This window comes from Melospiza georgiana, chromosome 5 (assembly GCF_028018845.1).
Source record: "Melospiza georgiana isolate bMelGeo1 chromosome 5, bMelGeo1.pri, whole genome shotgun sequence".
NCBI lineage: Eukaryota > Metazoa > Chordata > Aves > Passeriformes > Passerellidae > Melospiza > Melospiza georgiana.
In genome coordinates, this window is record NC_080434.1 from 67,821,683 (window position 1) to 67,848,943 (window position 27,261).

Genomic DNA, 27,261 nt, shown 5'->3' on the forward strand with positions numbered 1-27,261 from the left:
GCAGGCAGCAAATCCAACCCTGGTGATCCCAGTCTGGGGTTCAGGTTTCTGTGTCCTGCCCCAAAATTCAGTCCTGGGGTTCAGCTGCTCCCTGCCCCTCCCAGCTCTGAGTGCTGGGGGTAAAAACTGGGAAAATTTGGTGTTGGAAAATCTGTTTGCTCCTGGATTTTGGGCAGCACCTGGGGGTGGTGAGCAGGAAAACACTTTGTGCATGGTGGGGGAGGAATTCCAGGTGTTCCGAAGGAGGGAGGAGAAGGGAGTTGGGAGAGGGAATGGCCGCAAAGCCTTCCTGCTCTATTTGTGATTATCTGCTCTCCCCCTTGGCTGAAGTGTTGATAAAATCCAGGATAAATCCCAGAATTGCTCTGCCTGCCTGGGAGAACCCTCCCTCTGGAGCTGTTCTTTCTCCCCCTGTTTTCCAGCAACCCTTCCCAAAGAAGTTTCCCTTCTCGGAGTTTGTGCCCAAGGTTTACGGCCAGATCAAGGAGTTCATCTATGCCTGCCTCAAGTTCTCCGAGGACCTGCACCTCAGGTGGGAACCGTGCCCTCAGAGAGCGGGCCTGCCTCCTCTCCTGAGGCCCTGCTGGAAATGTGCCTGGGTCACTATGATAAAGTGAACGTGGGGCTATACCAACCCTCTCATTTCCTAGCGCTTAGAAACGCAGGAATCCAACCTACACTAGAGGAATCAAAGCCCTCCACGCTTCCTTTATGTTACTTTCTAGTAGGGTCAGCTCAACAAGCTATGGGGCCCATACCCCAAAAGTGATGGTTCAACTTCTTCCCCTGCTAATGAACCTCCAGGCAAATCTAATCTTAATTATTAGTCTACTCCTAGGAACAACCATTAGTGTCTCAAATAACCACTGAATTATGGCCTGGACCGGCCTTGAAATCAACACACTCGCCATCCTCCCATTAATCTCAAAATCCCATCACCCACGAGCCATTGAAGTTGCCACTAAATACTTCCTGACCCAAGCAGCTGCTTCTGCCCTTGTCTTATTCTCCAGCATAACCAACACGTGGCACACCAGACAGTGGGACATCACCCAACTTCCCCAGCCAGTGTCCTGTTGGATCCTCACCTCAGCAATCACAATAAAACCAGAACTAGTGCCATTCCACTTCTGATTCCCACAAGTACTCCAAGGCTCTCCTCTCACCACCGGCCTCCTCCTGTGGATGGAGCCTGTCCAGGCTGGAAGTGGCTCTGGAGCAGTGGGATTTTGGCTGGACACCTCTGCTCCTGCAGGGGGAGATCCCAGGGTGGTTTGGGTTGGGAGGAACTTCAGGGATTGTTTCCAAACTCATCACTGGACAATTTCCATGGTGCTCCAAGCCTCCTCCAGCCTGGCCTTGGACACTTCCAGGGAATTCCATGCTCCCAGGACGATCTCAGTTGGGGCTGTTTCCTCTGAGATGTTTCTGTGGCATTCCTTTAATAAATAAATGAATGGGGATGTCTGGAGAGAGGCTGTGGTGGCCACTTGTCCCCAGGGCCTGCTGGAGCACCTCTGATCCCCCCAGGTCTCCCCTCACTGCTCCCCAAGGAATGGGAATCCCGTGGTTCCATGGAAGTGTTTTCAGGAAGGCTCTGAGGGTTGGATTTTTGGTCAGGAACGAGTTTCAGCTGCTGGTTTCGTGCTTTTGTTGTTCTTGTTTCTTCGGGGAGTTTATATACAAATAATGTGATTTTTTTTTTTTTTAAAGCCTGCAAAATATTCCATGTGTTTACCCTCCCTGCTCCATCCCGGGGTGCTTTGATGCTCGTTTCACCCATGTGTACGTGTGTGAGACTGAAAACCAGCAGGGTCTGCCAGGAACTGAGAGCTGGGGCTTTGCCTTTGCATCAGCAGCGTTCACAGCTTGGGAGAGGCTGAGAAATGCAGGACAAGAGTTTGACTGGAGGGATTAATCCTCCTTCCCTTCCCTGGGCTAACACGAGGCTGGATTGGGGTGAGAGGAGTTCCACCTCCTTGGGAGCTTCATATCCTGGCCATGACCTGACCCTGGAGCTGTGGAGAAAGCCCAGAGGAGGCCCCAGAGCTGCTCCCAGAATTCCAGAGGCCCTGTGCTCTGGAGCCAGGCTGGGAGAGCTGGGAATGTTCCCCTGGAGAAGGGAAAACTCCAGGGAATCCTCAGAATCACTAAAGGGGCTCCGGGAGAGCTGGAGAGGGACTGGGGACAAGGCCTGCAGGGACAGGAGCCAGGGAATGGCTCCCACTGGGAAAGGGGAGATTGGGCTGGGATCTTGGCCAGGAATTGCTGGCTGGGCTGGAATTCCCAGATTTGCTGGGGCTGCCCCTGGATCCCTGGCAGTGCCCAAGGTGAGGCTGGAGCCCCCTGGGACAGTGAGAGGTGTCTCTGGAGTTGGATCTCAATGGGATTTAAGGTCTCTTCCATCCCAAACCGCCCCATGGCTTCTGTGGAGCTGGGACAGCTCTGGGGACTCAGTGGCTGTTCCAGTGCCCCAGGCTCTCCAGGATTTTCCTGCTCTCCCCTGGAGCCAAGGATTCTCCATGGAGTCCTTTTCTTATTGGAGAAAGGGACTCTCTAATGCCAATTTGGAGAGTCCCTTTCCCTGTGGGTTGCTCTGGGAGCTCAGGAGTTTCTCCCCCCTGTTCCACCTCACCCTTGCAGTGGTGGCAGCTTCTCCTCCTCCTGCTGGTGGCTCCCAGGGCCCCTAACCCGGGCTCACCATGGCCCCTCTCCCTTCCCAGAGCCCATTCCTGTGGGTGCTGCTCCCCATGGCTGGGATGATTGGCCCTGGCAGGGCAGGGAGCAGAGGTGTCCCCGTGGGTCCCTCCTGGGGCTCCCACCAGACCCATTATTAAAATTCCTTTCCACATTGGATTTTCCAGCCCTTTCGGAGCAGCAGGGGGGGAGGGGAGCCCCAGCTCCAGCTCTCGCAGCCAAACATTTGGAATATTTCTCTGCAAACCCCTGTTGACACTTTCTTCATTTCACCCTGACAGCTTGAATTAGGTTTTATTAGGAAGCTTGGCTACAAAGCCGGCAGCGAGTTCCCTTTTCTCCTCCCTTTCTTTTTTCGCCTGGCCCTGTCATTTACGGAGCACCCCGGAGTGCTGGGGGTCAGCCCGTCACTCACAGGGGCCTGGAGGTCACCACAGCTGCCACAGGATCCGGGACAGGAGCTGTCATTATCCCAGACAGTTCCCTTCAAGCCTTTTCCTGCACAGCACAAAGTGCAGCTCACATTTTATGGGTTTTTTTTTTTCTCCCCCCTCCACTAATTATTTTGTTAAAGCAGCTCCTTGTATTTGTTGGGATGGGAGGGTTCTCCTTGATGTGGGAGTTGTTTCACTTGAGGAGAGTTTGGAGGCTCTGGGTGGGTTTGTAGGGCTTGGAATTTTTATTATTGGCACTACTGATTGGAGTGGAGCAGGAAAATTTCCTTTATCTCCTCGGCACTTTAGCCTTTTTACAAGCTGAATTCATCAGGTTGTCTTCAAATGTACCGTCTTGCTTTTTCCAGTGGAATTTCCCTCTGGAAATAGGGAGTATCTCTGGAAAACAGTGGGTGCAAGGATGATCAGCTCTGATCACCAAGGATTGGGTTTTGGTTGGATTTTTTACAAACAAACCCCAAATCCTGGAAGAACTTGGGGTAGTGCAGGGACACCTTCCCCTATCCCTGGCTGCTCCAAACCCCAATGTCCAACCTGGCCTTGGGCACTGCCAGGGATCCAGAGGCAGCCACAGCAAATTTGGGAATTCCAGCCCAGCCCCTGCCCACCCTCCCAGCCAGCAATTCCTACCCAAAATCCCATCCCAGCCATTCCCACCCCCCGCTTGCAGCGTCCCAACACCCCCCACCTTTCTCCTGGGATAACTTCAAGGTTGGCTTTTGTTTCCCACGTCAATCCCAGCCCTGTGACGTGGCCCCTCTGTCAGGTGGAGCAGGAGAAGGAGCCAAAGGTCAGGGGCTCCATTTACCGGGAGGATCAGAGTTCCTGCCCGGCCTTCCCATTGGGAATTCCCTCTCCTGCCCCTCCTGCAGGAGACAATTCCCACTCCTGTCAGGTCTAATCCAGAGCCAGGCACAGATCCAAGGAGCCTCTGGCAGGGGGGATTGGCAAAACCTCCTGGAGAAAGGAGAGGTGGCACCGTGAGCACCTGGGAGGGTCTGAACCCCCAAATTCCAACGGTGCTGCTGCTCCAGACAGCTGGGAAAGGGAAGGAATGGGGTGTAGGTGCTTCCAGTCTGGTGTTCCAGGGCTAGAGCCAGGCTGGGAGAGCTGGGAACGTTCCCCTGGAGAAGGGAAAATTCCAGGGAATCCTCAGAGTCCCTAAAGGGGTTCTAGGAGAGCTGGAGAGGGACTGGGGGACAAGGCCTGCAGGGACAGGAGCCAGGGAATGGCTCCCACTGGGAAAGGGGAGATTGGGCTGGGATCTTGGCAAGGAATTGCTGGCTGGGCTGGAATTCCCAGATTTGCTGGGGCTGCCCCTGGATCCCTGGCAATGCCCAAGGGCAGGTTGGACATTGGGGCTTGAATCCACCTGGGATAGTGGAAGGCATCCCTGCCCATGGATGGGGTTGGGAATGGGATGGGATTTAAGGTCTCTTCCAACCCAAACCACTCTGGGATTCTGAGAGTGGAGCTGGGCTGTGCTGAGGAGTCCCTGTGAGGAAATCCAGAGATCATTGCAAGTGTGACCTTCTAAACCCATTCCTGTGACTTTGCTCACTCCTGCAGTTTTCCCAGTTTCTGTTTAAGATCCCTTCCAACCTTGACCATTCCGTGGTTCTGTAATTTTGTGTAAAAGCCCAGAAAGGGCTGAGAGGGGAATTTTGGAGGATTTGAATTGTGATTTCACCATTGGAGTTCATTTCCCTTGTTCTGAGCATGCAACCCCCAGTGTTGAGGGCAGGGTTGTGCTGATGCCATGGACAGCTCTTCCTTAGGCTGGACCAGTTCCTCTTGGATGGGAGGCTGAGGAATTTGGGATCTGCAGGTGTTAGTCCTCCTGAAACATGGATAAAATGCTTAAATTGTTTTATTTTGATGCATTTCAAGCACCAGCTCCTGTGAGCCCTGCAGGGCTGCTCAGGGGTGAGGCAGGGGAGAGTCAGGACGGAGGATGAGGAGAATTCCCAGGGATCTTGTTTCCATGGAGTATCTTGCAAATCCCTCTTTCAATTTTTCTTTGCAGCTCCACAGAAGTTGATGACATGATCAGAAAATCCACAAATCTGCTGCTGACCCGGACCCTGAGCAACTGTTTACAGAATGTCATCAAGAGGAAAAACGTTGGACTGACAGAGGTGGGCTGTGGATTCCCTTGGGAATGGAGCCACAGGGAATGGCTTCCCTCTGCCACAGGGCAGAGATGGGTGGGACCTTGGGAAGGAATTCCTGGGTGAGGGGCTGGGATGGAATTCCCAGATCTGCTGTGGCTGCCCCTGGATCCCTGGCAGTGTCCAAGGCCAGGTTGGACGCTGGGGCTGGGAGCCACCTGGGATAGCAGGAGGTGTTCGGGTTGGAATTAGATCATCTTTGAAGTCCCTTCCAAGCCAAACTACTCCTGGATTGTGTGATTCTAGGGCAGGGTGACACGAGGTCCCTAGAACTCCTTCTAGAGGTGCTAGTTTGGAGCATTCCATGAAATATTTGCCTGGAAAACTGCTCGGAGTTGTTGTACAAAGCGAGGAACTTTAGCTTGTGGAAAGTGAAGAGGTTTCTTTGCTATTGTTTGTGAATTTTGTACTCTACATTTTGGCCAATGTTACAAATTTGAGTTTAAGTCAGAGGACTTCAGGGAGGATCAGAGGAGATCCAAGCAGGAAATGTGAGGGAATGGAAGAGCAATCCTCATTTTTAGGTGATGTTTGAGTGGATTCAGCACATTGCTGCAGCACAAACCCTAATCTGGGATTTTCTTTCTGTGGTCTGTTTTTTTTTTTTTTTTTGGTACAAAATCAGGTTCCTGATCCTTTTAATCCATGTATATCTGCAGGTCTCCGGGACAGGTGGGACCTCTGGGTATTAAAGAAGGTGTTACTAATTGCTGGTATTAAACAAGGAGTTACTAATTGTTTACTTAATTATTGCTGCCGTGCATCGTGTCACCCAAGGCTTTCCTTTCCCAGCTTCTCATTTGTCTCAGACATCCCACAGCTTCTCTGGACGCCCTGTTCCCATTCTGCACCTTTCCAGTGTTTGTTCTCTTTCCCCATATCCAGTCTGAACCTCCCAAGGTGTCACCAGCACCAGTGCTGGGATCTTTGTGATGTCACTTCACAATTTCTATGCCTGCACCTTTGAAATTGCTGATGAATCCAATCTCCTTCAGATTTGGGAGCGTTTCCAAGCCCTTCCTGCATGGGAAGTGGCTGCAGACAGCCCCACCAGGCTCCAGCAGTGAAATGACACCAACCCAGGGCGTTCTGCTGCCCCAGGGCTGGCAGGGATCTGCTCACCTCACACCTGCCAGAGCCAAACCTCGTGGTTCCTTTGTTCGGGGCCCGTGTGATGCTGCTCGGTGTCACTCAAGCTCGGGTTTTTTTTCGGGTTCAGTGGCAGCCTGGAGCCTCCTGATGTGTCCTGGCAGTTTTTTTGGGGAGCCCTGAGTGACAGCTCAATGTAGGAAAGTCCTTGAAAAGGAAAAAATCGCCTCCTGTGGTACTAGTGGCTGTCATGGGAAATGCTTCCCCCCCAAAATTATCTTGGATTTAGGTGTTGTTAAAGGAGGAGAGACTGGAGCCCGTAGCAAAGCTCAGGGTGTTTGCACAGCGTCAGCATTGCATGGAACTGGCGGTGGGGCTGAAACCCTTCTCTGCCTCCCCAGCTGGTGCAGATCATCATCAACACCACCCACCTGGAGAAATCCTGCAAGTTCCTGGAGGAGTTCATCACCAACATCACCAACGTGCTGCCCGAGACCGTGCACACCACCAAGCTCTACGGGACCACCACCTTCAAGGTGAGCTCTACGGCACCACCACCCTCAGGGTCCCACCCCTGGGAGGGTGCTGGCAGGGATCTGCTCTGCTCAGGAGGCCTCAGGGCCAGCTGGGCTGAGCCCAAGGATGATTCTGGCCTATTTTTTGGGGAGGTTGCGCCATCGCTTTGGGTTTGACCTTTGGAGCGTTGCTCCTGTTGAGATCGTGGGAGGTTTTGTCCTTAATTTGCAGCACTAATTAGGTAAAGGATTAAGGAGATCTTCAACAAAAGCCTAATATTTCTTATTTAAATAAATCCTCGCTTTGCTGTTGGAGTGCTGTGTCATGGACACCACATTCCTCTTCCACCCAGGAGAAAGATTTCCAGAATTTATATTTCTCCATCTTTCCACTCCTTTTGGCATTATCCCCTAAAAATCAGGGCTGGCAGAAACTCCCAGATTTTCCACCCTTTAAATCCCACTCCAGGAGTGCTTTATATGGGATCTGATTGCGTCAAGTGTGGGGTGTCCCGTGGAGATCCAGAGGTGGGAACAGCAGCAGTGGGTTTGGTGGGGCTTTGCCATGGGGTGTCCCCAGGGAAGTCCATCCTACCTTTATCCACCTGTCTGGCCTGAAGCTGAGTGTCCTGCCCTTGTTCTGGCAGGGAGGCTCCTGAACCCAGCCCGGGCCTGGATTTGGTGGGGTTTCCATGGGGAATGTTCCTCTCCCACCTCAGAATCCTGGGATATCCTGAGCTGTAGGGACCCACAGAGATCATTGACTCTGGAACAGCCCATCCAGGGGTTGAACACCACCTTGGTGTCATCAGCACCAGGATCCCAGCCCTGGAGCCAGTCTCTCCTCCATCTCCTCTGGACTTGTCCTCAGGTGACATCAGGGGCAGAATCCAGCTTGGTGCTGCCCACCACAGCCTGGTGGTCCCTGTCCCACCAGCGTGCGGCTGCAGCAGCCTCGTGGTGGCTGCCCTGAGCTTTAGGGCTGTGTCAAATCCCAGTCTAAAGGCTGGGTGGAGCTCCCACCCTGTTGAAGATGGAGTGGAGCCCCCATCCCATTTAGAATATTGATGGTTTAGAGCCCTCATCCCATGTGGGGTTTCATTGGTGTGGAGCCCTCATCCCATGTAGGATTTTGGTGGTGTGGAGCCCTCATCCCATGTAGGATTTTGGTGGTGTGGAGCCCTCATCCCGTGTAGGATTTTGGTGGTGTGGAGCCCTCATCCCATGTAGGATTTTGGTGGAGTGGAGCCTCCATCCCACGCAGGATTTCAGTGGTGGAGTGGAGCCCTCATCCTATGTGGGGTCTCAGTGGTTTGGAGCCCCCATCCCATGTGGGATTTTGCTTGTTTGGAGCCCCCATCCCATGTGGGATTTTGCTGGTGTGGAGCCCTCATCCCACACCCTGCCTCATTCCCAGGACGCTCGACACGCTGCTGAGGAGGAGATCTACACCAACCTGAACCAGAAGATCGACCAGTTCCTGCAGCTGGCCGACTACGACTGGATGGCCCCGGAGCCAGGCAGCCGGGCCAGCGAGTACCTGGTGGATCTGATCGGCTTCCTGCGCAGCACCTTCGCCGTGTTCACCCACCTCCCGGTGAGCCCGCCCTCCCTCCTGCTCCTGGGTCCTGGGGGAGCTCAAACCTCATGGGCTGTGCTGGAAATGGGGCCTGGGGATGTGGGGGATATGGGAAAAATTCTGTTTTTAAAGGAAGTGTGTGATGGTGTTCACAGAGGTTTTTGGATGAGGGAAGAGATGAGAATGTTGACTCCATGTTTCAGAAGGCTTGATTTATTGTTTTATGATATATATTACATTAAAACTGTACTAAAAGAATAGAAGAAAAGGTTTCATCAGAAAGCTAGCTAAGCTAAGAATAGAATCAGAAAGAATTATAACAAAGCTTCCGTCTCGGACAGAGTCCGAGCCAGCTGGCTGTGATTGGCCATTAATTACAAACAGCCAACATGAGACCAATCACAGATGCACCTGTTGCATTCCACAGCAGCAGATAACCATTGTTTACATTTTGCTCCTGGGGCCTCTCAGCTTCTCAGGAGGAAAAAACGATTTTTCATGAAAAGATGTCTGCGACAGAAGGGGTTTCACGTGTCACCACAAGCTCTGGTCTTCAGGACTCTCCCAAATATTTGCAAATATAGTTTTGTGGGATTGAGGCTCCATCCCAGCCCACCGTGTATCAGCAGGATTGTAATTTATTCCACACCTGTATTTCAGACACTTTAACTTCCAGTTAATGCCCATACAGATTTCTTTTTTCCCAAAAATCCAGCCTGTGGATGCGTTACTGGAACTACAGCTGCGTTTCCAAGTGTTTGTCAAGTCCCTGATGCCTCCCATCCCAGTATTGCTCCCTTGGAAGGCACCATATGTTTCTTTCTTCTCTCTGCTGTCTAAAGTCCCTGTGTTTATGCTGCTGTTGCCATCAGAAATGTACTTTATGCTGCTTTTTGCAGTCGGCTGAGTGCTGTCTCATTGGTAGGAAAAATCCAATCACCAGGGAGATTCCTTTTTTGCTCCAGCAGCTTTTTTCCCTCCTCTAAGTGGCATTTGTTTTGAGCTGTGTGGATACACTCTCAGGAGGATCAGCAGGTATTTTGAAACAGCAAATCCCCTGAACTCTGTGGCTGTTCTAAAAGCAATTTCAGATCTTTCTTCCTTTGCGAAACTGGGATTTATTTGCTGCTTTCACGAGCTGGGAATAAACAGGAAGGGGAGATTTAATATTCCCCAGTGGCAGCTTCCTTCATTCTGTGTGTGCCCTGGGATTCTCCTCTGGAAGGAGGTCCCACCCTCCTGTTTTGGGAGTTGTCACACCCCCAAACTGTGCTGCCTCGTGTCTGTGGGCATCCCCATCCCAGCAGGAAAATCTGGGAGCAGGGGGAGCTCTGGCTGATTTGCTGGGGGGGAGAAACCCCCAAAAGGGGACTGGAAGTGTCTTTCCCTGCTCCTCTGCACCTGTGAGGAGGAGAAGTGGCTTCCTCAGCTCTGTTACCAGTTGGACAAACTGATAAATGAGCAGAGAGGTGGGGAGGACTTCGGTCCATCTCCGCAGACAGGTTTGTCCCAAATGTCCCCGGGCAGGTGTCCTGTGGCAGGTGCCTTCCAAAGCCAGGAGATGCTGGAAATGGCTGGATTTCTCCTTAAAAGAAAGGAGCAGTGGGTTGGTTTAGCACCTGGAGGCTTCCACCCATCACGCTGGGGATCCTCAGGAGCCAGTAATGGAACTTGACAGGGAGATTGGTCTCTGCAGCAGAGCATGAAGCAGCAGAGATGAGCTGGGGGGGGATGCCCACAGTGATTTATGAGGTGGGCCAGCAGTGATTTATCTTCCTTAAATATTAATGTTTCCTTTTGGAGCCAGTCAGGGTTGGTTTGGAGGCTGGGAGGACTTGAATTGGTCTAAAAAGCACCAGGACAGATCGAGGCAGCCTTTTGTCTTGCAGAGCTGGGTTAGAAAAGCCCCAGCTGAGAAGAAGTTGAGTTTGCTGGGCAGCCCCTGAGCTCCAGAGCCTCCCCAAAGCTTGGGGAGGAATGGGAGGCACCTCAGCCTGGTTTGAGAGCATCAGGTCTGGGTCAAAGCTTTGTGGGAGCTGCAGGTTTGGGATGTTTTAATATTAGTTGGAGTTTTTTCCTTATGTTGTGGATGGATCACCCAAATTGTGGGTGAGAGCCAGCCAGGAAGGAGCAGGCTGCATCCCAAAGGCCTCCACATCCTTTGGTGTCAATGGTTTTTATCCTTGTAGGGTTCAGGGAATTTTTCCAGTGTCTGATTTAGGAGCACAGTGAAATTCTTGGGCTTTGCTACTGAAGTGCAGGAGATAAAGGTGTTGTCCCAAGCCATGAAAAAAATGATGGAGGTGTTTGTTAAAGCACCAAAAATGTGACATGAGCATCAGTTGGAGAGGGGTAAAGGAACATTTCCAAAAAGGGTGAATTCCAGCTCTAGAAGGAAATTCAGGATTCTGGGGACAAGGTTGAGCTGATCCAAACCCATCCCAATCCATCAGCACGAGAGGTGTGATAGGAAATAAATCATGACAGTTTTGGGGTCTGAGAGGAACTGCTGCCTTGTTTGAGATGAATTTTTAGCCTAATCCCATAAAATCCAGGATATCCACACTGCCAGTAGGTCCAGGACTGTGCCCCATCCTGGGGTGAGGTGCCCTTGGAGCACCTTCATTTCTGTGTGTCACACCTCCCGTTCCTGTTCTCCTGCCTGGTTTGGCAATGCCCCCATCCTCCAGAGCTGATTCCTGCAGAATTTCTGGGGTTTTGGCCAAGTGAAAAGTGTTCCCCTGGTGTTGGAAGGTGCAGATTTGTTGCTCTCCCTGCCTTTTGTCCCAGCTGCAATGACACCTCCACCTGCCCATCAGGGAACCTCAGCCCGGGCATGTCAGAGTTCCTGGGCTAAAATTCCATCTCCAAAAAGCCCCATCAGGGAAAATAAACGGAACCCAAAGTCCTGAGGCTGCAGAAATGCACCGTGACAGGGCTGAGTAATCCCATTGTCCCAAGAAAGCTGCAGGAAAACCTCAGTGGGGTCACGGTTCCAGCTGGTCCCAGGGCAGCTCAAGTGGCCCTGGAAGGTCCTTGGGACTCAGCTTTGAAGAGGGGCTGAAGAGGAGCTGAAAGGAATCTCAGCTCGGAGTCAGGATTTGGGGGTTTTTTTCCCTCTTCAGGCTGAATTTTTCCTGTGTTTCTTGGGAATCCCAGAATTTTTGTGTTGAACAGTTTGGGTTGGGAGGGCCCCTTGAAGGTCACCTGCTCCAAGCCCCTGCAGTAAGCAGGGACATCTTCAACTGCATCAGGTTCTCCAGAGCCGTGGCCTTGGATCTTTCTAGGGATGAGCTTCCCCCATTTCCCTGGGCACCCACCAAAAATAACCCAGCCCAAAATCCTGGCTGGTGGATTGGCCTAAAGTCTCTTTTTTAGTCTCTTTTTCTAGGCCTCAAGCAGGAATGTCAGCCCCAAATTTTTCCTTTGGGGTAGGCATTGTGGGGGATGATGGAAACCACTTGATTTTGGGGATTGCTGGGATTTATTTGTACATTGCAGTTTTCTGGGGGTCATCTTCAATTAGATCAAGTCCAGAGCCATGGCCTTGGATTTTAACAGGGATGAGGCCTCGACTACCTCTGTGGTGACCTGGCAAAAAAACCCCAGAAATAATCCCAAAATCCTGACTGGTGCAGCGGCCTAAAGAGCCTCCACTTTTTCCAGGCCTTGCAATCCCTTTTTTTTTTTCCTTTGTAGTAGGCATTGTGGGAGATTATGGAAACCACTTGATTTTGGGAATTCCTGGAATAAATTTGCACATTGCAGTTTTCTGGGAGACTTCTTCAATTGGATCAAGTCCAGAGCCATGGCCTTGGATTTTTCCAGGGTGAGGCCTCAACCACCTCTGTGGGCACCTAGTTCAAGCAGCAAAACTGACACAGCCAAAATCCTGATTCATAAGCCAAAGGGTCTCCATTTTCTCTGGAGCTCAAGCAGGAATTTGAATTTCTAATTTTTCCTTTGGAGTAGGGATTGTGGGAGATGATGGAAACTGGGAATTGCTGGGATTTATTTGCACATTGCTGTTTTCTGGGAGACATCTTCAACTGGATCAAGCTGTCCAGAGCCATGGCCTTGGATTTTTCCAGAGATGAGGCCTTGACCACCTCTGTGGTGACCTGGCAAAAAAACCCCAAAATAATCCCAAAATCCAGGCTGGTGCAGCACCCTAAAGAGCCTCCACTTTTTCCAGGCCTTGCAATCCCAGTTTTTTTTTTTCCTTTGGAGTAGGCATTGTGGGAGATGATGAAAACCACTTGATTTTGGGAATTCCTGGAATTTATTTGCACGTTGAAGTTTTCTGGGGGACGCTGAGCCCTCACCAGTGCCATGGGGACAGCGTGTGCCGGGGGGCAGGAAAAGTTCACAGAGAACTTCCCGGGGTTTTGGTGCATGCCAGTGCTGCATGAAACGGTCATGGTGGTTTGGAGCCACAATTCCAGAATGCTCCACTAAGTGCCCAAAAATGTCTCCGAGCAAATAAAACGCTGATGGGAATCAAAGCATAATTAACATTTGGCTCCCGAGGCCGCCCTCTTCCTGCGTTAACCAGGGAGAGTCGGTTCCTGCTGCTGCTGCTGTGGAGCTCATTAATATGGGATGCTCGGGTCTCCTTTAAAAGAAAAACCTCTTTTTTTAAGGGTAAAAAAAAAAGAAATATTTTAGTACAAAAAGTATTTTAGGCCTTAAGAAAAAGAAAACCAAAAAAAGGTGGTTTCTGGTTTTCAGCAAGCAAAGGGCCACGGCCTCCAAAAATGAACATTTCCAGCCTAAGACTTTGCAAAGAATGACTGAAAAAGCCTTTTGTCTTTGATGGCTGATTGTTGTTTTTATTTCTTGTTGGACAAGTTAATGTAAATGGCATTGACAGGGCTACTCCAAACACACTGATTTGTTGACATTAAGCTCCTCAGAGATGGAGGGTTGTGTCAACACCTCCCCTGAACTGTCAGGTTAACAAAGCAAGGATGTTTTCTTGGGGGAGGGGAGCGGGGCTGGGGGAAGGAGGGGGGTGTTTTGTTTTTATTTTCAGTTTCCTTTAATCCTCTGTTAGTCTTGTATCTCGATAACCTCCTTTGGAAGGGAATCAGGGCAGGTCAAGAGGTGAGGCTGACCTGGGAAGGGGAAGCAATCTTTCAGTGATCCAACAAATCCAACCTCTGCCGCTGAGCACTTCAGTGTGAACCCTCTGCAGAGGGAATTTTTTTTCCCCTATTTTTTTTTCCCCTTTTCTGCTTATTTTTGCCAGATGGCAGGCACAGATTTCAGCTGGAGCTGTGATGGTTTTTTGCCTTCTCTTGGCATCTCTTCCCCCTCACAAACGAACGGCCCCGGCAGCTCTTGCTCTGGTAGAAAGAGCTTTGCAAGTGTTTATTTTCTTTCCAAAGAGAACGATTGCCTGTGTTTTTATTTGAAAAGTCAAATCCCTCTGGAATATTTATAAGCCAAGGCCCTGTGCATGGAAGCGAAATGCCATGAACTTTGCACCAACCACAGCCTCGGCCGCCTTGGGAGGGACCCAAGTGGAAAATAACCATCAGGAAAACATCTCAGGAGCACCAGAGTCACCTCTGGGTTTGCACAAGTCCAGTCTGTGCTTAAATAACTCCCCTGGCCTTTGGAAGAGCTGAGCAAGCCCTGCTGGAGCTGATCCCAGCTGTCACTCCCAGGGTTTGGCATCCATCACCTCTTGCAGGTGGGATTGCTGAGGAGCAGGGATGGGGACGTGCAGAGCAGACAGGAGAGCTGGAGAGGGACAAGGCCTGCAGGGACAGGAGCCAGGGAATGGCTCCCACTGGGAAAGGGGAGATTGGGCTGGGATCTTGGCAAGGAATTGCTGGCTGGGAGGGTGGGCAGGGGCTGGGCTGGAATTGCCAGATTTGCTGTGGCTGCCCCTGGATCCCTGGCAGTGCCCAAGGCCAGGTTGGACATTGGGGCTTGGAGCACCCTGGGATAGTGAGAGATGTTTGAATCAGGATGCTCTTTGAGGTCCCTTCCAACCCGACCCATTCCAGGAATCTGTGACAGAATGATACCAAAACTGCTCTTGAGGTACTTTATTCTCCTCCTCTTCCTCCTCCTCCCAGGAGCTCCCATTTTCTTTCCCAGTCCTTTGCTGATGTCGGAGCTGCTGTTGGAGTATTGGGGAGGTTGTGGGCACCTCTGGTGGCCTTTGGGCTCCTTTCTGCCTTTGTCCTGTTGCTCTGTTCTGCCTTTGACCCTGACCTGCTGTGTTGTCCTCCGTAGGGGCAGGTGGATGTCCACTCCACCATGTCGGTGAGTACCGGACACTGTGTCCTGTGCCTTGGCTCTGCTCTGCTCACACCTCCAGGCTCAGGGGGAGCTGAACCAGAAAAGGTCCCTTGTGTCAGCCAGGGGGAAAGGAAAAGATGGATTGAAAGTTGGGATCGATGGGATACATAATTCTGGGATAAAATCAGAGACCAAAGGAAAGGGTTTTCTTCCCAATGGGTCACTAAATTGTTGGTTTCAGTTGCATTGAAGTGGCTCCTTTTATCACCCTGGAATATCTGAATCTGCAGGGAATTAGGGGGAATGCCCGACATTAGGGAAACCTGGATGACATTCTCACACTCTGCTCTGAAGAGAAAAGATGTTTGTAAAATCTATGTTCCTTGTTCAGGGAAATTCCCCTTGGGGATTGCAGCTGGAAATTCCTCCTGGTTTGAGGGATTGGACCACTAAGCCCTCCATCAGACTGGAGGGGAAGTGTCCAAAGCCAGGCTGGATGGGGCTTGCAGCAGCCTGGGATGGATGGTGGAAGGTGTCCCTGCCACAGCAGGGAGTGGAACTGGATCATTTTTAAGGTCTCTTCCATCCCAAACCACTCTGGGATTCCACGGTTTTCTCCAGAAAATAATGTACACTCTTGACACGTGCCATCTCCCAGTTTGGATTTGGCCAAATTAGCACCAAAGTAAAGCCAAGGAGACTTTTCAGACCTTCCTTCTGGTTCAGCAACCCCCTGTGATTGTTGTCATCTCTGCTTGTTCCATGTGCAGGAGGAAAGCCCATGGCATTTCCAGGGATAGACGGCAAACAAAGTGCTCTGCAGCCACCTTGTTTCCTCTATTCCCATGGCTTCAAACCCAGGCCCACGGGAGCAAAACCCACCTGGGAATTCTGTGGGGTTGTCACACTCAGAGCCTGGACCCTGCTTCTGCTTTCTAGCCTTTATTCCCTGCTCTTCATGGGAATCCTGACCGATATTCCCTGCTCCAGCAGGATGCTTGTGCCCCTTTCCCTGGAAACCAAGCCTGGCTAAGCCTGGACTATCTGCAGGCTCCAGGCACCTGGGGGGGTTTCTAAGTCAACACTGAGGCCTCAAATCAACAGCAGCTCCTGGAGAGAGGGAGCCTCGTTAAAGCAATCCCAGGCTGGCTCCCATCAAAGCCGGGATGCTCCAGGCATTCCCTGCAGCCAGGGGATTCCAGGAGCGGTGTTGGATGTCAGGCATCCTTCGTGCTGTCCTCAGGGCGTAGCCCAAGAGGGAGAGATGCAAAAAGCCCTTTTCCCCCTGGCTTTTCCAGGCTTGGAGCTGTTTAGAAGCCAGATGTATTTATTTCTTTAATTGGATCCAGTGCCTAGACAGCTCTGGAGTCAGCTTCCTATGGAGAGGGGGGCATTACTTTCATTAAGGTAAATCAATGGAAAATAATACCTGGAGCTCCCCTGGAAAGGGTCAGGGATGGAGTAATCCCTTTATATGGAGGGGCTTTGCCAGTCTGCTCTTAGTCAGGCTTGTTCTTAACGGCAACAAATCCCAGTTTTCCTTCCTTTTATCCCTCCTAATTTTCTGTTCTCTGCCTTGTTGGGATTAATTGGCAGGGATAAATCACAGAAGAGGAGGAAAAATAAAAATGGGATCGTGCAAAGTAGCAGGACAAAGGAGGAGTTTTAGCAGAGTTTAATTTGTCTGGTGGGAAGTTGTTGTGGCTAATCCTGGAAGTTTAAAAGGTAAAAAAAGTGGGATGTGGACATGGACAGGGCATGAGCAGCATCCAGAATCTTCCGTGTCTGGGGCTTTCCACGCCAGAGGTGATCCAAGTCTTTTAGGGGATTGCATGGCCTGAATGAATGTTCAGCAAAATTCCTGTAAAGCAGGGATGCCTTGAAGGGGAGAGGATGGACTCATGGATGTTGCAGCCCATTCCTGGTTTCCCAAGTGCTTCCAGAATCCCAAATATTTGTCAGGAATGAGGGGTCAAAACAGGAGCTGGTGGTGCTTTAAAACAAGGAGCAGTGTGTCCAAATCCCATGGATTTGCTAGTGCTGGATGGGGCAGTCTGACTGACCCCTGATTAACCCAGGAGCTCTGTAAACTGGAGTCTAGCTAAGACAGATTATCTGGAATTCCAAGGTTTCCTTGTCTGCTTTCAGCGATTGGAAAATTAATGGAAGCCAAAATGCCCAAAGCCATAAATCCTTTAAACCAGGGTGTGCTTCCTTAGGGATCTTTCCCTTTGTGGAGTCACCTCGGCATGGTTGGCTTGGAATTTTGTTTTCCAAACCAGGATTGAGGAAGGTGTTGGATACTTTCTCTTGCCTGCACCTCCATCCATAAGGAATGTGTGGCACAGGGAATCTGGCATCCAAAATTCCAGCCCTGGTGCGTGGAATCCAAACCTGCCTTCTCCTTCCTGCTCCAGAGCCTCAGCCTAGACCTTCCGAAAATCCTACCAGGAGATAAAGTTTGGGTTGGGATTCTTCTACCATTTAGGAAATTTAGGGGAAATCATAGGATTTGCAATTTCCTGCTTTCCTCCTGTTTCATCCACTGCTCTTCCAAATTGGGAATGTGGAAAGGGACATCCATGAGCAGCTTCCAAAGGTCTCCACACCTTCCTTAACCCATCCGTGGGAGGAGCCCCAGCTCCCCTGGAGGAGCCCAAACCTTTGGGGGGGTCCCTGTGCAGGGGACGCTTGAGTTGAGAGAAGTTGAGTGCTCAGAATGGAGCCACCAGCCATGGCTGATGCTACCAGTGTGGGTGAAGATGTTTTTGTGGCCATCACAGGGTCCCTTTCCACAAATGTTTTCCCTGGATCTTACAGCTTTGGGTAGATGGAATGGCAGGAGCGGGAAAAACTTCTCAAAGTGAAGATCTCTATGGAATTCTCATCATCCTCTGGAGTTATTTGTTGGGTTTCATGAAGGGCAAGAAATCAGGAGAATCTGATGGGTAAAATGAAAACCAGTCACTAATTCCTACAGCTTTCCCCATCTCTCTGTTTCATCCATCTTCTGCCTGGTTTTTAGGTCCAACACCTCAGTTTAGAAATGGAAATTTTTAGCTATGATTCAGTTTTTGGGAAAAGACAAAATTGAGCTGAAGGTTCGGACGCCACTCCTGTTGGTCACTCGGCTCTGCTTGGAAAGACCTCTTGGACTGAGCTTTGCTGGCTCATGGAGCAGCAATGGAGTGGGTGGGTTGGGATTTTTCCTTGGAGCTCATCTTTTTTTCCAGTCTGTTCAACATCTGGGCCGCAGTGGGGCAGTGGTTGCGTCTCCTTCAGGCCCCGCGCGTCACCCCGGTGTGCCGAGCCTTCCCCCAGCATCCCAAAGGGTGGGAATCTGCGTAAATGGGGGATCTGGAGCATCCCCATGTTTGCAGAGGGTGAGGAACCCCTGGGGTCGCCATCCCAGAGGGAGGACGAGCGCTCCAAACTTCTGGATCTTTCCTTTTTTTCTCCGTCATCGAATTGTAATTACAAAATTATTTCGGGAGGATGGAGCGATTCAAGTCCCTCTCTTTAAGTTTTCCTGCTGCCGTAATTGGCAGCTTTGCCCCGATAAATCAGCAGAAACAAACGTGGTTCTTGCTCTTCATAAGTGAGGGGAAAAAATGAAAAAAAGAATCTGTATTTAATCAGCTTTTTGTTTCCAAGATGGCAGCTGCTTTGTATTTAATGGAAAATCAGGCTCTTCCCAATGGAAAGAATGTTATTCCCAAAGCGAATACAAAAGAAAATAAAACCCACAAAAGAGGAGGATGAAATATGTCCATTTTTTTTTTTTTTTAGGTTTTTTTTTTTTTGGTCTCGTTCGTTCCAGTTTGGAGCCGCGCGCTCCGATCGCGGCCGGGCCACGGCTCTGCTTTCCATCAAGGATCTGGGAAAGTCTCGGATCTCGGGCACGGGGACCAGGAGAGAGACACGAATAGGACCAAAAAAATGAAGGCTACTTCATGTTCCTTGTCTACCTTTTGGCTTTGGGGAGATTTACATGGAATATCGGGAAGGAATTCTTCCCTGTGAGGGTGGTGAGGCCCTGGAATGGAATTCCCAGATTTGCTGTGGCTGTCCTCTGGATCCCTGGAAGTGTCCAAGGCCAGGTTGGACACTGGGGCTTGGATCCACCTGGGATAGTGGGAAGTGTCCTGCGCAGGGCAAGGTGGGAATGGATAGGATTTAATGTCTCCTCCCACCCGAACCATTCCAGTATTCTGTGATTTTGAATCCAGTCTCAGCTTCCAACCTGATGGGACGTTTGGGATTAGGTGGTTCTGTGGTTATTGAGTGCCTGCAGGTAAACTCAGTGGCGAACCAGGATAAAGGCTGTAATTCCTAGAGTATTTCCTGGAGTTTCTCAGGGTGGGGTGATGTCCCACCACAAACCCGGACTGTCAGGAATCTTTCCCACCCATGGCTGGTGTGTAGGTCCTTGGAGAGATCCTGCAGCACTGCAGAAGCCTGAAAAGCAGCTGGATGTTCCAGCTCATTTTGGGTGATCCAAGCTCTTCACCTAACCATTTCCATGTTCCTGACTCCCAAAAACCATTTAATTAAAAATATCCTGCCTTGCCTTTGTGTGTTGTACAAGGAAAAAGACGGAGACTGTGGAATCTTCTGTTTCCTTGGTTTTTTGCATGTTTACATATCCAAATTTCCCCCAGCAGCTTCCCAACTTTGCTGCCAACCCTGGAGCTTCCAGAGGAGATCTCTGCCCACTCTGGGCTCTTTAGGGCTCCAAAGGAGCTGCCCTGTGTTTGGCTGCGCCATCTGCATCCCGAGGTCCTTCCCTTCCCTTCCCTTCCCTTCCCTTCCCTTCCCTTCCCTTCCCTTCCCTTCCCTTCCCTTCCCTTCCCTTCCCTTCCCTTCCCTTCCCTTCCCTTCCCTTCCCTTCCCTTCCCTTCCCTTCCCTTCCCTTCCCTTCCCTTCCCTTCCCTTCCCTTCCCTTCCCTTCCCTTCCCTTCCCTTCCCTTCCCTTCCCTTCCCTTCCCTTCCCTTCCCTTCCCTTCCCTTCCCTTCCCTTCCCTTCCCTTCCCTTCCCTTCCCTTCCCTTCCCTTCCCTTCCCTTCCCTTCCCTGTCCCCCTTCCCCTCCTTCTGTTAATTTATTTTCCTATTTAACAAAAATTATCAAGCAGAAGTCACTCGTTGGCTCTGACACAGTGACAAATTGTATGTTCTTGTGCCTGCTCGTATCCCAAAGCCTTTGATATCCCAAATCGCACAATTTCCCGTGGTTCCAACCTCCTTGAGTTGTGCTTTTGCTGTTGGATGTTTTTGCTTCTCCTTCTCAGGCTTCTCATGATTCCAAGACCTCTTGAATCCTCCAGAGGAAAAACCTTTCCATGTGGAGCTGGCTACTCCACAAATTCTAAAGACCCCAAAAAAAAGCCCCAAAGCGAATAAAACAGCATTAAATATTTTTAATAAAAGCCCCTTTCAGCCCTGTCTGCGGGAGCTGCTTGTGACCATCACCCCCAGTGTGATTTCCCTCTTCCCTGAGCTTCCCCCAGCTCCAGCCAAAATACTTCCAGCTGTTGACCTTGGGCATCTTGGGCACAGCCAAAGTTTTCGTCGTCTTTTGTTGGAATGTCAGGGATTTGTATCGGGCTGCAGTGGCTGGTTTATTTTTGGTGTGGTGAGGATAATTGCTGGGTTTGCTTTTCTCTTTTCTTCCCCCTTTTCCTTTTTTTTTTGTTGTTTGTCTGGTTGTCCCTGAGCTTCTGGTGGGAGCTCAGCTCTGCCATTTGTTGGTCCTGTTGCTGGATCCCGTTTTCCCAGAATTTCATCAAGGTGGGAAGTGTTTGCCTCTGGCAAAGGACACCCTATGGAGGTTTTTCCACACCTCTGGAATTCGACCACTAAAAGGGACTCAGCTTCCACAGGAATTTGGGAGAGATCCTGGGTCAGGCAGGGAATGGGGCCTTCCAGGTTGGTTGGAGCTGCTCCACTTTTTGGCTCTTTGGAGTTTTCCAGATGAGTTGGTCTTTGCAGGAGACAAATTCCGCTTGGAATTGGGTTGATTGGTGCTGCTCTCTGTAGGTTTTCCATGGTGAACCTGAGATCTTCCATGCTGGGACATTCATGTCTCCTGAACTGAGATAGGGGTAGTCAAAGCCATGGCCAAAATCCCAGTTTTACTCAGGAAAAGCTCCAGGAGGAAAACGTTTGAAATCTGGTGATTTGCTGATGGCAGCGAGGGTTCTTCCATGGGTGACCCAAGGTTCATCTCTCCTGGACCATCTTTCTTCCTCTGAAACCAACAACTTCGGATCATGGGATCACTTCTGGAATGGCAGATCCTGGGCAGAAGGCTCCCCCATTCCTAGGAAATCATGGATGTCTGTCCTGGCTGGGAGTGGATGCTGGGGCTGTTGGAAGGGACGCTGCTGTCATGGTGACAGGGACAATGGCCATTCCATGTGTCCCAGTGTGGATGGAATCCAAAACACCTTCCCAAACAAATGTGTGTGCAGACATTGCCTCTCTTCTTGAGTCATCAGGAGCTCCAAGGTCCATTGGTCCAAGGGTTGGAGTATTCCATGGATTCAAGGCTGAGGAGCATACCACAAATCCAAGACGGAGGAACATCCCATTGGTCCAAGGCTGAGGAGCATCCCATGGATCCAAGATTGAGGAACATCCCATTGATCCAAAGTTGTGGAGCATCCCATGGATCCAAGGTTGAGGAACATCCCATTGGTCCAAGGCTGAAGAGTATCCCATGGATCCAAGGCTGATGATCATCCTATTGGTACAAGGCTGAAGAGTATTCCATGGATCCAAGACTGAGGAACATCCTATTGATCCAAAGCTGAGCAGCATCTCATTAGTCCAAGGCTGAGGAGTTTTCCATGGATCAAAGGCTGAAGAACATCCCATGGATCAAAGGCTGAGGAGCATCCCATTGATCCAAGTCTGAGGAATATCCCTTCCTCCAGCAGCCATTCCCATGTGCCCAGGAGCCCTGATCCACAAGCCAGCCTTGCCTGGAAGGTTTCCCTCCTTCTTCTTTTCCTTGGCAAATCCCAAAGCCACGTGAACGTCACCTCGTATCTTGGCTCCAGCCCCTTTTTCCAACTCCATAAATCCACACAGTGGCTCCAGTGTTCGGCTCCTGGGATGGCTCCACAGAGCCAGGGATCAAATCCAGGTCTGCCAGTGGCTGAAGTCACTCAGGGCCAGTTGGTGGCCACACCACGTCAGCCACCCCTCGTGCCCCACGTGTGTCACGTCAATGCCGAGTGACAGAGCCTGGCCCTCAGATGGAAACCAGGAATTGCTCTGCTCCTCTCCTCCTTCCATTAAAAAAAAAAAAATAGGAACAAAAAAGGGATTTGTTCTTAATGAGTCTGCTGCAAAGCTGAGTAAATGGAACTAATTAATTGAAAGTTTTCTTGGTACCTGCAGGGTTTGTGTGGGATGGAGCCATGGAGGTTGGTGTGGCCACGGTGGTGATTGAGCTGAGCTCCAGCCTTGAGGAGACATCTCTGGGGGCCACCAAGCTTGGGGTGACATTGGCGACCAACCAGACACATCACTGGGGCTAGAGGTGTCCTTGCTTGGGCCTCTTCTCATTCCTTGGGCCCTCTTTGTCCTGGAGAACCCATTTCTTTGCAGGATCTTGAGTGCAGATCCACAGCTTCTGGATTATCACTTTTTTTTTTTTTTTTTTTGGTGAGGGTTTTGTTTGGTTTTGTGTGGTTTTTTAAACTAAAACAAAGCTGAAAACACCCAAAACAAACCAGAAAAAAAAAATCCAACCAAAAATCTCTACAAAAAAACCCCACTTGGTCCGGTTGAAAATTGACCTTTGGGCAATTAATGAAAGGTTTATTTTTATAAACCTCTTAAAAATATTTTTTAAAATTACAGGTCCTCGCCGTTCATTTGTTTTGACGTTTTGGGAAGCATTTGTGCTTTTGGGTGATGGTTTGGGGTTTTTCTGTCACCTTCAGTGAGTGCAGAACTGTTGTTTAGAAAAAAAAAGGCAAATCAGGACAGGACAGGCAAGGCAGGAAAAATTTCCAGAGCTGATTTACTGAATTTACCCCCAGTTTAGGGGGATTTGAGGCAACCAGGGGATCCAGAGGCTTCTGGAGCAGGAGATGAGCCCTGGGAGGTCTGCAGGGTCTGAAGTCTCCATCTGTGGCCACAGAGAGAGGATCCACTGGGATTATCCTGGGGTTTATGCTACCAAACAATTGCTCATTATTTCCCCGTCACGTTTCCATCCTCTGCAAAACATCCCAGTGCTGCCTTATGGATTGGGAAAGTCAGGAAATTCAGTGTTGAAATTATGGGGACAACTTGTGGTGTTTATAGAAAATTGTACATTTAATACCAAAGGATTCCCATTTTTTGGCCTGCTTTTGTGCTGTCTGAAGTCCCTGGATTTTGCATGTCTAAATATCCTTAATCGCATCAATCCTGATGCTTGTTGCGGGTGAAGAAGGAATTCTGCTGGTAGCTAAAAAAAATAATTGGAAACTCTGAGAGCACTTGGAGCCTGTCAGGCTTCGTTTTCTGTGGAAATGCTGTGTTAATTCCTTGGAGGGTCGCTGGGAGGGTTCTCCTGCTACAGCAGGAGTTGGGTTTGGATTTCTGGGACCACATCCCACCTGGTTGGGCCAGGGGAGGCAGCAACAGGTGAAGGGAGGCTGTGACTGCCCCTGGACGCCTGGAAGAGCCCAAGGACAGGGCTTGGAACACCCTGGGATAGTGGGAGGTGTTCCAGGGTGGACCTGGGTGATCTTTGGGGTCCAACCCAACCCATTCCACGATTCCCTGGCAGCCAGAGGCGCTCCTGCAGGGTGGCGGGGACTGGCAGCACTGTTCCTGATTGCATGTTAAGATTAATGGGTATTTATTTGAACAACCATTCCATTTCAGTAGCTCTTAATGAGTCCTTTGATAGCCAGTTCCTTAATTAACAAGGCAGCCTCTTGGCGTTTCCTCTCCCTAATTGGGAACAGATTGGCCGTGTCTAAACAAACGCTGCTCCCGGCAGCGGGGCCGGCCCTGGGGCCTCCGCGTGCACGGCCCTTCCCCACCAGGGCTGCCCCGGGGAGCCCAGAGCCTTCCCTGTCTGCCCAGGGATGGGATCTGCATGGAAAGAGAGGATTTCCTGGCTGATCTCCTCAAGCAGGATGGACATTGAGCTCTGGGATTGCCCAGGGAGAGTCCCGAAGCCTGGAGGTGCCACCTGGATGTGGCACTCAGCGCTCAGGGTGGGGACGAGGTGTGGTTTGGTCACAGATGGACGCTGGGCTTTGGGATTGCCCAGGATGAGTCCCCAGCCTTGGAGGTGCCACCTGGATGTGGCACTCAGTGCTCAGGGTGGAGATGAGGTGTGGCTCGGTCACAGATTGGACTGGGTGATCCTGGAGGGCTTTTCCAGCCTTAGTGATGCTGTGGTGGTGTGTTCTGGTAGGAGCCCCTTGGCTGCATCTCTGGGAGAGCTTTGGAGCTTGGCTCCTCCCTTTCAGTGCTTGGAGTGGCCACAGGGAACCTTCTGGATCCTTCCTTTGTGTCCAGAGGGATCCTGATGGCACAGGGAGGGCGGTGGCATCTTGATCCACAGGGAACCTTCTGGATTCTTCTCGGGTGCCCAGAAGGATCCTGGGTCACCTTGAGCCACAGGAAGGAACCTTCTGGATCCTTCCCATGTGTCCAGAGGGATCCTGGGTGGCACAGGGAGGGCAGTGTCACCTGGAGCTGCAGGGAGGAACTTTCTGGATCCTTCCTGTGTGTCCAGAGGGATCCTGGTGGCACAGAGGGCAGCGTCACCTTGAAAGGTGTCATGGCAACCCCGAGGTTCCATCAGGAGCCATGGACAGAGGGATTCATTGCCAGGAATGAGCCACAAAACAATAAATCTGTGGATTTTGCTGGGATAACACCCTTGGAATGGCTTTGTTTGATTGAGGTTGGACCAAGGAGAAGTTTGGGCATCTTGGCTGTGGAGATCTGCCAGCTTTCACCTATGATCCCCATTCTTCCCAGTGCAAATCCAGGTTTTGATGGGATTTGTGAAGGTCTTAAATAATGAATCACCCCACAGAGCTGTTCCTGGGATTGCTTTGCATGGTTTGAAGCTCTTCAGTTTTCTGCCACGTTGGTAAAGGAGCCTTGGTGCCTTTGAGGTCTTTGTTTTCCTCTTTCCCTGCAGAGTGCTCAGCTCAGGGCTGCATTCCTGCTCTTTGAGCCCCGTCCAGATCTCATCCCATCCTTTGGACAAATTGTTCCTGAGCTGGAGGGACCAGGGTGTCCAGGCATTCTCTCTCTCCTGATCAGAATGTCTGGGCATTCACTCTCTCCTGACCAGAAACTGGTGCCCAGGGCAGGTGTGGGTCACCCTTGGAGTTCCTCCACAGGTTGATCTGACCCATGCTCGGGGTGTAACGGGGTTGTTCCTCTGAAATTTTGGTCAGTAGGGGCAGAAAAGCCTTCCTGGGGTTTTTCCTTAGTGTGGTGTGGGAAAGGAGGGAACCCAGTGGGACCTGGGCAGGCTGGAGAGGTCAGCACAGGGGAAGCTCATGAAGTTCATCCTGAGGGTGTTCCCCTGGAGAAGAGAAGCTGTTCCTGAAACCCAGACAAGGCTGGAGCCGCTCTGGGGAGCAGGACCAGGACATCACCAGTGCTTGCTCAGGGTGCTGGCACAGGGACAGCCTTTGGGAGTGCCCCAGGTTCTGCCACACTCCCGAAAATCATCAGGGAATTAGCGCGGGGCCGGCTGAGCGCGGCGGCTCCTCTGAGCTCCCGACGGCCGCGGCGACACCTCGGGGATCCCGCTGCGTGCCAGGGCACAGTCCTGGCACCGCCACCGAGGGTGGGGCAGGGCACTGTTTCGGGAGGGTTGGGCTGGATAACGATTTTGGGAGGGTAATGATTTTGGGAGGGTTGGGGTGGGTAACAATTTCAGGAGGGTTGGGGTGGGTAAGAATTTCGGGAGCATTGGGGTGGGTAATGATTTTGGGAGGGTAATGATTTCAGGAGGGTTGGGGTGGATAACAATTTTGGGAGGGTAATGATTTCAGGAGGGTTGGGATGGGTGATGATTTTCAGATGATTGGGGCGGGTAACCATTTCAGGAGTGTAATGATTTTGGGAGACTAACCATTTTGGGAGGGTTGGAGTAGGTAATGATTTTGGGAGGATTGGGGTGAGTAACAATTTCAGGAGGGTTGGGGTGGGTAATGATTTTGGGAGGGTAATGATTTTGGGAGGGTTGGGTTGGGTAACAATTTCAGGACAGTTAGGGTGGGTAGTGATTTTGGGAGGGTAACAATTTCAGGAGGGTTGGGGTAGGTAATGATTTTGGGAGGTTTGGGGCAGGTAACCATTTCAGGAGGGTAATGATTTCAGGAAGGTTGGGATGGATAACGATTTTGGGAGGATTGGGGTGGGTAACAACTCCAGGAGGGTAACAATTTTGGGAGGGTTGGGGTGTGTAACCATTTTGGGAGGGGTAACGATTTTGGAAGGATTGGGAGGTAATGATTTTGGGAGGATTGGGGCAGGTAACCATTTCAAGATGGTAATGATTTCGGGAGGGTTAGGGTGGGTAATGATTTTGGGAAGATTGGAGCGGGTAACCGTTTCAGGAGGGTAATGATTTTGGGAGGGTAAACATTTTGGGAGGGTTGGAGTAGGTAATGATTTTGGAGGGTTGGGGTGGGTAATGATTTTGGGAGGGTTGTGGCTGTGGCAAACACGTCCATGCCATACTCAGCTCTGTGTGTCCTGGGCGAGTCCAGCTCGTCCAGCATTACAGGAAAACTCAAAAAAAAAAAAAAAAAAAGAAACCAGGCAAAAAAAAAAACACACCGTGAAGCAAAACCCCATCGTAAATAAGCTCCTGAGAGGCGAGGTGGGCATCTGTGGCAGGAGGATGTGCTCAATTCCTGCCAGCCAGAGCCATTCCAAGCGGGAATACAAACAGCCTTCAGCCGCAGCGGCAGCTTATTAGCGCTGAAATATCAGCGGCCGCGCGCTCGTTTGTCTCCTGTCAGCAGCAGCTGCTTATCCAGCAGATTTCCCGCTGTATTCCTGGGGAAATGGCCTGAAATTGATGTTCACAAGCCAGGGCTGACTTTATAAGGAGCTGCTGTAACTCGTGGAGCGCAGGGGTGAGGCAGGAAAGGATTAAGTCGGGTCTTATTTATAAGGAGTGAAAGCCATAAATTCTGGGAGGGTTTTAAATCTCGGTGCCCAGGGCAGGAGCTGCTGCTCATCCCTGGTGGTACCTTCTGTTCTCTGAGCAGACATTTAACACCGTGATTGAAACTCCTGTGGCATCTCTGAGTTCTCTGATAATAAATAAGGGGGGGAAAGGGATTCAGGCTTAAAAAGCAGAAAAAAAAATTCCATATACTTTTGCTTTTCTTCAGATAATAGTGGATCTAAACTGTGAGGCATCCATGTGTTCTGTGAGAGGAAAAACTGGGTATTTTTAAAAGAAAAGACTTTTAGGTGTCTAAACCTCAAGGATGATGGAAATTAA

General features: G+C 50.7%; 1 protein-coding gene across 4 annotated transcripts in view; it reads left to right on the forward strand.

Annotated features, from left to right (window-relative positions):
- The window catches only part of EXOC6B (exocyst complex component 6B), a 296,115-nt gene that overhangs the window by 186,874 nt on the left and 81,980 nt on the right, over positions 1–27,261 (forward strand). For 2 of the 4 annotated variants that reach the window (XM_058024491.1, XM_058024489.1), the window contains exons 15-19: positions 423–532; positions 5,179–5,290; positions 6,814–6,948; positions 8,345–8,524; positions 14,756–14,785. In XM_058024491.1, coding sequence (XP_057880474.1) covers positions 423–532; positions 5,179–5,290; positions 6,814–6,948; positions 8,345–8,524; positions 14,756–14,785 — 567 coding nt within the window. The remainder of the gene's footprint in view (positions 1–422; positions 533–5,178; positions 5,291–6,813; positions 6,949–8,344; positions 8,525–14,755; positions 14,786–27,261) is intronic. The other 2 variants (XM_058024492.1, XM_058024490.1) reach the window with 1 other exon arrangement.